Consider the following 12,859-nt stretch of genomic DNA (forward strand, 5'->3'; position numbering starts at 1 on the left):
AAATAACCTTTTTTTGTGTTGGGGAAGTGTTTCCCAGTGTAGGGGAATTTAATTTAGCCCAATTTACCCCCCAAACAGCTAAATTTGTTGAATATGGGTTTATTTTGGAACATCTGCTTGACGGCATGCATGTATTTCTGGAGCCAATGCAGAGAGGGAAATTTCGGGATGTGTCTATACACATCCATTAAAGCCATTTACTAAATTTTTTTTTGGACACTGAAATATATTAGTAATTCTTTTTTTAAAAAATTCACGTCAAAATAGCTTTTGCTGGCTTGACTCCCCCAAAAGATTTTAAATTTAGTTGCCTTCATGTTACAAATGGCCATCTATGTAAATAGATGTGTAGCTCAGTGGTTAGACTATGGGAACTCTCTCCTCGCCGGCCTTCCCGGCACTTCCCTCCACAAGCTGCAGGTCATTCAGAACTCTGCAGCTCGTGTACTGTCCCGCACCAGATACCGCGACCACATCACTCCCACCCTCGCTCGCCTCCACTGGCTCCCCATCCCCCAGAGGATCGAATTCAAGATCCTCATCCTCACCTACAAGGCCATTCCGGCCTCGTTCCCTCCTACCTCTCCGACCTACTTTCCCCCTACCTACCTGCCCATACACTCCGTTCCTCTGGTCTGCTCCACATCCCCCGCCCCAACCGCCCTACCATCGGTGGCCGGGCTCTCAGCCCCGAGGCTCTGGAACGCCATCCCCCAGTGCCTTCGCCGCCTCCTCCCTTTCCTCCTTCAAGGCCGGTCTCAAGACCTTTCTCTTTGACTGTGCCTTCGACTCCCCTTTCGACTCTCTACCCCTCCTCGCCCCTCCCTTCCCTCCCCTCACCCTGACCATTTCCTCCCTGCTCGGGTCCTGACCCAACTGTACAGCGCCTTGGGACGTCCTCCCGGCGTGAAAGGCGCTCTATAAATGGAATTTTGTTGTTGTTGTTGTTGTTGTTGTAGAGCACTCGCTTTGCAAGTGAATGACCTGAGTTCAATTCCAGGCAGGGCGAATCCTTGGGCAAGTTTCCTTACTCCACACGCCTAATAATAATAATCCCTCCAAAAAAACAAAAACAATAATAAATTGGTCATTTTCAATCCATGACTGTTTGTGGGACATTGCTGTGCGCAATTGGCTGCGCGTTCGCCCACAAATATAGTCAATTCACTTTACAGTATATTCTGTGAAGCACTTTGGGACATCGAGAAGACGTGAAAAGCGCTATATCAAATGCAAGGATTATTATTAAATATGAAACTCCCTTTTTCCCCCCTCATCTAGTGAAAATGCTATGAGGTGTTGCATAGTAAAACTACTCTTGCAGGAAGTGAGGACATATGTTTATAACAAATTGCTGTGTGCACAATGTATCCACGTCAGGAGTCAATGTACATACAGCAAGCTCGACATTTACAGCTCTCAGAGCCATTCTAATTTAGATTTACTGGAATGGCCCTGTTTACTGCAGGGCTATTTAACTTGTTCTTTAAGTGTTTCAATTCTGGTTGGACTCTCGTACTACAAATAGGAAGGTGTTAACCCAATGAGGGTAGACACTCGCGGTGTGTGTACTAGATCAATCAATATTTGATCTAGCGAGAAGACCTGGGTTTGATTCTCGGGCAGGGCGAAACCTTAAGCAAGTTTCCTTACTCCACACGCCTGTGTTTACTTAGCAGTAAGTAGGAACCCAGTTGTTAGTCGATTAGCGGATCGCTTTTCCAGGGGTAATAATCTCTTTTTTTAAAAAAAATTAGTCACTCAATCCACAACTGTTTGTGGGATGCTGCTGTGCGCAATTGGCTGCTGCCTTTCGCCCACGAAATATACAGTCAATTCACTTTGTCGTATATTCTGTGAAGCGCTTTGAGACATCTCAAACATGTGATAAAGCACTATATCAAATGTAAGGATTATTATTATTTGCAATAGTCTTCGTTGTACCTTTTATATTTCTCTGAAATATTTTGATAGGTTGTCGGCTTGGCTTGCCTCCATTATTTTCTTTCCCAGTTCTGTGTCTAGTTCTAACCATGCATTGCACATGATGTAAAATGACATTAAACCATAAATGAAATGAGCAGTACAAATAAATGCACAGTTCAGTGTTAAATGTAGGCTTATGAACATAAAGGGGTTAGACTGTCTGGTTTACATAAGGAGTTAACACACCTCTTTGCATTGAAGAAAGATGTGCTAAGAAAAGGAGCAGGCTGTTTTGACATCTTAGTTCATGCCATCCAATTTTCCTGTGGTTTGACCACATCCCTTTACACTTGCTTCTCAAGTATCTATCTCCCTTTGAAACATCCCAATCCCCAAATTGTGCTGGTGGTCCTTGTAAGACTGTACCTTTGAATGACTATTGCATAACAGGATTATTTTGCCTTTAAGGGAGGGAGCACTAGCTACCAGCTTTCTAACAAGATAATTGGTCCAGGGCTACACCTGTGCACCTCTTGGCAACCAGTGGCAAGGTTATAACCAAAGCACTTTATTGCACAAAAAGCTGCCGTTCGTCTTGTCTGTCCTGGCCCTTTGAAAGAGCAACCCATTTACCTACCTTTTTCCCGTATAAATTGCCCATCTAGTACTATGTGAATTATGTGGTATGGGATGACCTGAGCAAGAAGGTTCGGAGGTGGGGGAAGAAATGACTAAGTATCCACATTGTGCAGCAAGTTTCCATAGAACTTTTAAGCATCTCCAGGTGGGCAATGTATTGTTAGTGGCTTTCAGAAGGCAACATTTCTGGGTAGGGAGGTGAGCTAATTGGAATCTTCTTAGAGAAACTGGCTCATCTATAGGACTTGGGGAGGAAGAATTCTTCCTACTCCCACTTCATACTCTGCTCCTGTTAACCCTGCAAGCCAAAGCCCTAAAGGCCTTAGCTGGACAAGCAGCAGGAACAACAACAAAATTACATTTGTATAGCGCCTTTCACATCAGGAGGACATCCTGACGTGAAAGGCACTATACAATTGTAAACACTTGTCAGACAGTGTTTTCATGTGGTTTTAGCTGGTTAAATTCCAGCAGTACCTCAATGCACACTCTGGGCTCCCCACACCTTGGCTCTTGCCAACCCCCTAGTACTCCCTGGAATTAGGTAAACTGGATGCATGGGGAGAAAGTGTGCATTATATTCCAAACACAATGAATTTCCATGTGTTGTGGCTTGCATGGAACTCTGACTGGTTTGGATACTCTTAAGCATGGTGATGGGTTTCCATACATGCTGGATATCTGGCTGACCAAAAAAAATCAGTCTAAACTATTAGATGTTTAGCCAGGAGGGAGACGAGTCACAAAGCACACAGTTTAGGTAGACTAGATTAATTACTTCCGTTTTCAAATCTTGTATGGAAGAACACTTGCAAAAACATTCCTCCTCTTGCTCTCTTATTCCTCCTTTCTCTCTTCACCTTTCTCTCCCAAAGACCTGCAGCAGGAACTCAAAAGTAAGATTAAGATGTCTTTCCTAATTGAGTAATTATAATCATTGTGCTTGACATGGGACTGGGTGGGGAGAGGAAAGGGGTCTGTTTTGGGGTTTGGGCACGAGTATGGGCCCAAACCTTGCCCTCCCTCTCTTTCTTTCCCCCACCCCTAACCCTAACTCCTACTCCCACCTCAGGTACCTGTGCAGCATTGTAGAGCGCTTTGAGAAGTCTACCTGACGTGAAAGGTGCTTTAAATGTAGATTATTTACTGAGTTGCCAAATAGAAATTATTAGCTTTCCACATCTTCACAATCCTCTGAAAATATGCTTCCTGGTCTCAATTCTGATAGTGAAGAGGTGCCCACTATCTAACATATCAATTCCTTTCATTATATTAAATGCTTCCATTCAAATTACCCCTTAACATTCATTGTCATAAAGAATATAACTCGCAGCCTCTCATCATAGATTTTATTTTAGTTTTTGGAAAGTTGTGGTGAAGTACTTGAGAAGTAGCCTAACTGCTCAGTGTCCAATGTGCCTATGGCAGTCGAGCATTTAGTTCTTTGATAAATAATGAACTTGTGGGTATGTTAACACGTCTTGTGCAGATCACTATAATCTCTCGAAGGACTTGACTTCAGAGTGCCATAAAAATATTGGTTAATGGGTCAAGTTTAAGAATATGCAGGAAGGATAGTTTGGTGACCCTTTGACCTCTCAAAAATAGGTCTTATAAAATCATAAGTGGTAATCCTAGAGCTGAACAATGCAGCTTCTGGTATTGGAGTTGTATCACGTGCCTTGAAAAACTTTTTGAAGCAGTGGCTTGACTTAACCTTCTTGCTTGTGGGTCAGAAGGTTGAAGATGCACAACAATCTAAATAAGCGGTGGACAACTCTTACGGTCAGCCAACAAAATAAATTTTCTTGATTTATAATAATAATAATAAACCTTGCATTTGATATAGCGCTTTTCACGTCGGGAGGATGTCCCAAAGCGCTTCACAGAATATACTGTAAAGTGAATTGACTGTATATTTGTGGGCGAACGCGGCAGCCAATTACGCACAGCAATGTCCCACAAACAGTCATGGATTGGCAATGACCAATTTATTATTGTTTTTTTGGAGGGATTATTATTAGGTGTGTGGAGTAAGGAAACTTGCCCAAGGTTTCGCCCTGCTGGGAATTGAACTCAGGTCTCTCACTTGCAAAGCGAGTGCTCTAACCACTGAGCTACAGGACTCCATTTATGCCATAAATGAAGAAAAAAAATAAACTACCACTTCCAACAACAACAAAATTGCATTTGTAAATTGCCTTTCATGTGGGGAGGACATCCCAAGGCGCTGGACAGACCGAGAACTTGGACTTACCTAGACTTGTGCGAATGTTCAGTGGGGCCGTTTTGTGGCAGCTCTACGGGCCACAGATTGGCCACCACTGCTTTAGACTGACGCCTCAGTGCAGGACAGGAAGAATGCTGTATTAGTGGAAACACCATCCTTCCAGTGCGAAGTTAAACTGAGTTCCAGTCTGCCTGTTCAGATGATTGTTTAAAGATCCCTTGAAGCCATTGGAAAGAGAATGGAATTTCATCCCGCTTTGTGGCCAAGAACGGATTGGATAGCACGCACCTCTTCTCTGAGTTAGAATCTTGCTGTGCGCTTGCCTATAAAAACACTACACTTGATGTAATTATTCTAAAGCACTTTGAAACATTTCAATATGTTAAGATGCTATTAAAATACAAAGGTTTTCTTTCTATGGTCAAAAAACTGCTCTCTTCTAATTAGCGGTAACATCAATGATAAAAACGGTGTGGAGGCAAACCAGGAGAGAAGAGTCAGCCTGGTGTTTGACTGTATGATTCTCAGTATTCCTATCTTTCCTGCATTCCCACGCATATATTAATAAAAGGCTTATGGTCACAGTATTTGACTGCTCTACCTGATGAACTTGGCTGTCCTTCGGAGTTCTATACCGATACTTGAGAATAATGTCAGTCTAAATAATACGGGTTTACCAGGATTAGGCATGTGGTGGATTAGCTTTGGGTGCTAGTGCGAATTGTTGGAAAGCCAGTGTTGCCTGACACATCTGCCCAAACTGTTTTATGCAAATGTAACTTGATTGCTTATCGTGATATAAATAATATGGAAATAATTTGTCTGGAAACTTTCTCTCTCTATTTACTTAAATGAATTTGACTTTCTATTCAAATGAGCTGTCCACATCAATAAATGTATTGAATTTTTTTAAAAAAATCCTTAATTGGGTTATTTACTAAGTCGGTACAGTATCAAGTGGAGTCTGCTTGGAGCTGAACTGGCTTCAAGGTGACATGCCTGTCAATGGAATGTCAGAATCGAGCCAGCCCTCTGACAATCTCGGTAGTCCGGTTCCTGAGCCAGGCGGGTTGCAGTATTCCAGTGCCCTGCTGAAGACAGCACAGCCAGCTTGGCTCATTGGCAGGACCTGGAAGGGAAAACCAGTCACTGGGGCAGGGAGCCATCCCACTCAGCTCCCATTAACCCTAAAAGCCAAAGCCCTAACGGGTAGGGTGGTCCTAGGTGCACAAGCCGCGGGAAAGCTTGCCAGACAGCGATATCAATGGCAGATTATTCGATTTTAGCTGGTTAGACTCCCAACAATACCCCAACACACACTCTGAGAGCATCAAGTCCAGAATTAGGTAAGCAGGATGGTCCCTCCAGGGAACAGTGCTCATTCCATTCCAACAATCTATCTCTGGCATTTCCATGTGTAGGTGGGATGCGTGGAAATCTCAACTTGGTTGGGATGCTCTCAAGCATGGTGATGGGTTTCCACATGCATTAGGACACCAGGCTGACAAAAAAAATTATCTCCCAAAGGATCATAAATTTACTTTATGTTTTGCAAAAGTGATTTTCAGTCCAGCCTGCCCTCTTATAAGTCTTACAGACGCTGATAATTCACTAGTGCATTTTTGTGCTTGTGCATTTTTGCCCACAAAATACAAACTTTACAATATATTACAATATATTCTGTGAAGCTCTTTGAGATGTCCCAATGATGTGATGAAGAGCTATATCAAATGCAACGATTATTATTATAGTAGACTAAGCCAGATCTCCATGTTTAGGCCAGGAACATATCCATTTACATCCTAGCTGTGCACTCAGAGTTCCTTTGTAGTGGATGAAGGCACTGCCTAGTTTAGTACCCATACCAGCAGGTGACAGATTTCATTTCATTGGTCTACTGATCTCAGTCATCTGCCAGAAATCTGTGTAATGCAAAATGCTCACATGTGAACATTGATGAGAACAGAATCTGACTGTAACTTACTCCTCCTTGTAGGCAGCATTGCAATAAGTTTTGGCACTTGTATGAAGTAACAGAGCTTTCAGTGTCTGTGAAACTGTACCCCAGTATGAATGTCACTACATTCTAGGATTGAGAAGATGGCAGCTTTTTTTAAGCAAGCGCACAGAATAGCCAAGATGGCAGAGCAAGCTGCTTCTCCTATTCGTGGTACTCTGCCTTCATATGCAGAAGTTTAATTCTGAGTTAATCATCACTTGTGGAAGTGCGCATTAACCCATAAGACCCACGGGCTGGGCCAGTAGTTTTTCCAGTTCCTTCTGTTTCTGACAACCAGGTGGTCAGCTTTATGAAACATTTGTACTTGCTGCACTCTTAACATTTAATAATGATATCTTCTGCTTCCCTCTCTTTTCCGCACCCACATCTGCACAGGGAATTTGAAAGAATGGATTAAAGAAGCACCAGTGGGTCTTGAAGTCCACTTCAAAATGGCTACTTCCAAATGAGCCTGACACTGGCACCAGGAGCATGTCTGCTTGACAGGACAAGCAAGAGCTGCAGGGACTGGCATTGCATCGAGAGGGGCTTGGTTGGTTTTTTACAGCACACCACAACGGGTAGGAAGTTTACCATGGTAACTGTCATCACGGAGCAGCTACAGAAGCAGAGTTTGGATGACCTGGCTTGTAAAGCCCTCAACTTTAATCTGGTAAGATCTGCAAGCAGTGGAGGTATTTTATTGCACACTGTGTAGTAATTGAGCATTTGGTCTAACATTACTGGCTAACTTTTTATATGTGCTCGTCAGTCCTTCGTTTGGGTTCTGATTGAAGCACAAGAGTAGTAATTTACTCCAATCTCAATCTGATGCTAGTGTCTCCGTGAGCAAGGATACTTCCCACTCCCCTCTTTTTAACCTTGCAAGCCAAAGACTTAATGGGCAAGATGCTCCTAGCTGGACAAGCTTACCAGACAGTGCTCACAATATGTTGCTCTGTATTTTTAGCTGGTTCAACTACAGCAGTACCCCAATATCCATTCTGAGGTCTCCAAGCCTCAGCTCTTGCTAACAACCTATGCCTTATGCTAATGTATAGAATAATGCTTCAGTTATGAGTTTCTACCAGCAGATCATCAAATTGTGCAGTAGAGTTACTGGCTGTTGAACTTTGGGCAGTGCAGCAAAATTGGGATGTTAATTTTTTGAGGGATTGGATAGATTATTAACTGGGGTAAGATTACAGAGTTTTATTTCAATTAATCAGGACACAATCTGTGGTGTAGTGGAGTCCTGTAGTATAGTGGTTAGAGCACTCGCCTCGCAAGCAAGAGGAACCTGGGTTCAATTCCAAGCAGGATGAAACATTGGGCAAGTTTCCTTACTCCATATGCCTCTGTTTACCTAGCAGTAAGTAGGAACTCGGTTGTTAGTTGATCGGTGGATCACTTTTCCGGGGGTAATAATTCTTTCCAAAAAAAAAAGTAATAATTTTGGTCACTCTATCCACGACTGTTTGTGGGACGATGCTGTGCGTAATTGGCTGCCGGGTTTTGCCCACAAAACACAGTCAATTCACTTTACGGAATATTCTATGAAGCGCTTTGAGAAGTCTGGAAGGCGTAAAAAGGCACTATATCAAATGCGAGTATTATTGTTATGCCTTGTTAAAGGTTGCTATATGGTTCTCATGCAATGTTTTCTTTCCCCTTTCTTCTGCCCCCTCAAAATTTAGATTTTACAGTTGATACAGGGGGATCAAATTAATCATCTAATTTGGAGATCTCAATTTGTATCCCAATCTCTCCATTAAGGGATCGAAAAATGCTATGTATTGGTTTACACATTGGCTTATGTGGAGGTTGTTTCCAGTCTCCTACAAGATTGGGACTTTATGTTCTCCTAGCGCAGCATGCTGGTTCCACAATATATTATATCTTTTACTTTTAACTGGCTGTGAAGTTAACTTGGGAACCTTAATGGTTCCATAAGCTATTATTTGGATTTTCTCTGGCTTCTGTTGGCAAGCTAAATTGCTGCTGATAGAACATTTATCGTTCATTCTTGGTTGATTTTTGGTCCTTCTGTTCCTTGTAACTGATTAACTTTTTTTTTCATGCTTTCAGCCTCTGCCTGAAAATACAAACCAAGGTGGCTGCTGGAATCCATACCATTTCATACCAGGTAGGTGTGCTTACCGTTTGGACTGCAATATCTGGCTGGTATATCAAATGTCCAAATAAACTGCGGCCATCAGGAATAAGACAGGTTTGTTACCCTAAGCCAGATGTGGCCAACCTGTGGCCCGTGGACCAGAAGTTGCCCACGAGGCTGTCAAAAAGTGGCCTGCTGAACATCCGCACGAGTCTAGGTAAGTCTGTGTTCGATCAATAGTGTTTTCAGTTCTTTTTTTCTTGATTTAATATTTTTTGGCTGTCCATAAAGGTTGATGTCCACGGCCCTAGGCAGAGCATTGTTAAGTGAGTCGGTGTGCTGATCCTGAATCTTCCTAGTACTACTGAATATAACCATATACATTTTGTTTTCTTTTCCACTCTACAATGTGCATGTATACTTTGTTGTGTGTGAGATAGTGCGTACCAAATGCAGTGGTGTTTGAATACACCTGGTGGTGAATCATGGGTCACTGGTTAGTTGAGTAGCACTCTGGCGTGACACTATACTGAAGCTGATATTTGTTTTTGATTTTTGTGCCCTGAATATGCACCTATTTCCTCTCCTAGACCATCTGTGAAAGGCATTGTTCTGAAACAGTTCAAAGTAGCATTCCAACAGTTTGTCATTTGCTGGTGGGACCTAGGGTAGAATGCTAATCTTTCACTATGGGTTAGAAACTGGTGGGTGAAAATGTTCTTTCTGACAGTTTACTATAGTGTTGGGAAAGCAACCCTGTGTATGTTCAGTTGACTGGGTTTTTATACCTTTCTCCTGAATTCTGCTTCTAATACTATCTAAATTAGTGCACCTTCTAGCTAGGTAATTCAGGGGGTGAGGGGAGGCGGAGATTATTGTTAGATGTTGATCAGGAGCCCTTGATGTTTTCCCTCTTTCTTGGTAACCCAGGGATATTTCCAAATTGTCTTGGCTAAAATCTACCTCGCCACAGACTGGGATTTTAATGTGCAACAATGTAGAGCTTCTTGTGGGTTTTTTGACAAGTAGATCTTATATTCACCTTCATGTCCCAACTAATTCAGTTGTAAAAAATGTTCATTAGTTCCTCTTGATCTGCCATTGCCAGTTTCTGTTCTGCAACAGTTTGTCCAAACTGATTTATCTAATCATATGATATACTAAATCTAGCTATCAGACCCTCCCTTATTAACAAAGAGTTAGTCAAACTCCTGTGTTTCTTTATATGTTAATCTGAGCCAGGTTGCAAAAGAACAAGAGGGAAGACGAGGAGACTCTTTTTTACATTGCGAGTTGATGCAATCTGGAATGCACTGCCTGAAAGGGTGGTGGAAGCAGATTCAATAACTTTCAAAAGGGAATTGGATATGTACTTGAAAAGGAAAAGTTTGCAAGGCTATGGTGAAAAAGGAGTGGCACTAATTGGATAGCTCTTACAAAGGTCCAGCACAGACATGATGGGCTGAATGGCCTCCTTCTGTGCTGTAAGATTTCCATGATTCTAGGTTCCTGCAACTCAAGATGGCTCAAGGAACCAAATGAGGATTTTTTTTTAAAGTGCCAACTCAACTTGAGCAACTGATGCTACTTGTCTATTGTGGGTTTGTTGGTATAAGCAGGCCCATTGATGCTGGCAAATGCCATAATGATTGGCATGAAATCCTGACTACAAACTTACTGTCATGACAACAATTTCACGTTTTTCTTTTTTGGCATTTTCAGGCACATGGTGCCTTTCAGTCATCTGATCTTATGTTGCCTCTGCATTGATTTGGTACCATCCAATGAATGCCTCACACTTTATGCCAATAACACTATGTTACATGTGCAAGTTCCTTTAGACTTCCTAATCTATCCCCTTCTCTTCTTTTTCCCCCTCTCCCCATCCACCCCCAATAAATCAGCATTCTCAAACCCAAAAGAATGCAGGAGCTAAGTTACTTGATATTCTGGCATATGGTCAGAGGGGAACAAGAAAAGGCTTCTAAAGGGGCTTGCCATGAGTGAAGCTTATGACTAATAGTGTCTCGTGTGGTGAATCCATAAATTCTTCAACAGAAAATTGGATACTGATATTTCCACTATGGCTGCATGAGAGTCTCGAACAATGCTCTGGGTTACAACCACACCATGAACGATGTCTCAGTCAAGGAAGCTTGACTTCAAATGGTTGTTCCTTGTTTCAGACTCTGAGATGATGTCAGAGGAATGCAAATGGCTTTTGGAAACTGGCTATGGTGATTTCTGATTCCTATCTGTTTGCTCAAACATTCTTTTGTCACAAGGTGTGAAACCTCAATTTTCAAGGTTCGATTTTTTTTAAAAAAAGAGAAAGCTATCCCCCATTGGCCAAATAGGATATGATGCTTTATCAGGTCATTTTGGAAAATACTTAGTGTTATTTGTAAAGCTGAACCTGAACATTGACACTCCTGTACAATACTGGGGGAGTGCGTAATTCTCAGAGGTACTGACCTTTGCATGAGATGTTGAACTGCGTCCTGCCTGTTCAGAAAGACTTCAAAGATCCTGTGACACAAGAAGGCAATTTCTACCAGTCTTCTGGCCACCAAACCTCCATTAATTGGTCATTTACCTTTGGACGCTTGTGGGATCTTGCTTTATGCAAAATGGCTGCCTCATTCGATTACAAACAGTTAACACTTTGAGTAATTGTGAAGTTCTTTGACATGAGAGCTCTTTTTCTCTTTGAAGATTGTAGGATTTCAGGAGGTTTTCTGTTTTAGGTGAACTGCACTTAGCCTGATGCCACTTTTTATTGCATGTAAGTTAGGGGGGGGAGAGAAGAGAGGACATGCTAATAAAAACAACAAAATTACACTTACGCCTTTCACGTCGGGAGGACATCACAAAGTGCTGAACAGTCAGGTGTCGGGGCCCGAGCATGGGGGAGGGATGGTGTAGGGGTGAGGGAAGGCAGAGAGGTGGGAGGGCGACCGAAGGCACAATCGAAGAGAAGGGTTTTGAGACTGGCCTTGAAGGAGGCAAGGGAGGAAGTTAGGCGAAGGGACCATGGGATGGAGTTCCAGAGTGTGGGGGAGGGGGGCTCAAAGCCCGGCCACCGATGGTAGGGAGGGAGACATGGCAGACTGTAGCCCGCTGAACGGAGGGAGCGGGCAGGTTGGTAGGGAGTCAGCAAGTCAGAGAGGTAGGAGGGGGCAAGGCCACAGATGGACTTGAAAGTGAGGAAAGTGATAAATTCTTCCATAACAATTTATTTATTGCTGTTTCCACTGAAATTGTAAGACTCAATGCTGTAACCCCACCCACCCCAATCATACAGGAGCAGAAGAATGTTAAACCAGTTGTGCTACGTTCCAGTATTGTTGCTGAGCCAAGCACTGGTTTGGGTTATCTGGATAATCTATTACACAGTCTTAGCTACATTGCAAAGCAGGTTCCTGTGGTTGGATCAAACACCAAGTAACCATCATGTCAAACTCTGAGGTTTGGCCAAAAAGCCCAATATTATTTTCTAGTTGTGCTGAATAATGAGGGAATGGAGTGGAAGAGTTATAAGTTTTTTATGAGTTTAAATTATACAAGTTATTCCTTTCGCTGAACAACTTGCATTTATAAAGTTGCCTGTGTGGGACACACAGGAACATCTATCTCTGAGTTTGTTGCAGTATCGTTAAATGATGGAACTGTTTTCATACAATGTCAGTTTGGCCATAGAATTAATAATCCATGCATTTGATATAGCGCCTTATCATGTCTTTGAGATGTCTCAAAGCTCTTCAAAGAGTATAGTGTCAAGTAAATTTATGGGTGAAATGCAGCAGCCAATTGCACACAGCAGTGTCCCACAAACAATTATGGATAGAGTTACCAAATTATTATTTCATTTATTTCTGAAGGGATTATTACCCCCGAAATATGATTGACCAATCGACTAAAAACTGGGTTCAACAACAACATCTTGCAT

General features: G+C 42.4%; 1 protein-coding gene across 4 annotated transcripts in view; it reads left to right on the forward strand.

Annotated features, from left to right (window-relative positions):
* The window catches only part of fam53c (family with sequence similarity 53 member C), a 61,058-nt gene that overhangs the window by 12,425 nt on the left and 35,774 nt on the right, over window positions 1–12,859 (forward strand). For all 4 annotated transcript variants that reach the window (XM_007891371.2, XM_007891368.2, XM_007891367.2 and 1 more), the window contains exons 2-3: window positions 7,191–7,467; window positions 8,883–8,940. In XM_007891371.2, the coding sequence (XP_007889562.1) occupies window positions 7,261–7,467; window positions 8,883–8,940 (265 nt within the window). In that variant the 5' untranslated portion in view covers window positions 7,191–7,260. The remainder of the gene's footprint in view (window positions 1–7,190; window positions 7,468–8,882; window positions 8,941–12,859) is intronic.

The sequence above is a fragment of the Callorhinchus milii genome, unplaced genomic scaffold, assembly GCF_018977255.1.
Source record: "Callorhinchus milii isolate IMCB2004 unplaced genomic scaffold, IMCB_Cmil_1.0 Scaffold13, whole genome shotgun sequence".
NCBI classification, from domain to species: domain Eukaryota; kingdom Metazoa; phylum Chordata; class Chondrichthyes; order Chimaeriformes; family Callorhinchidae; genus Callorhinchus; species Callorhinchus milii.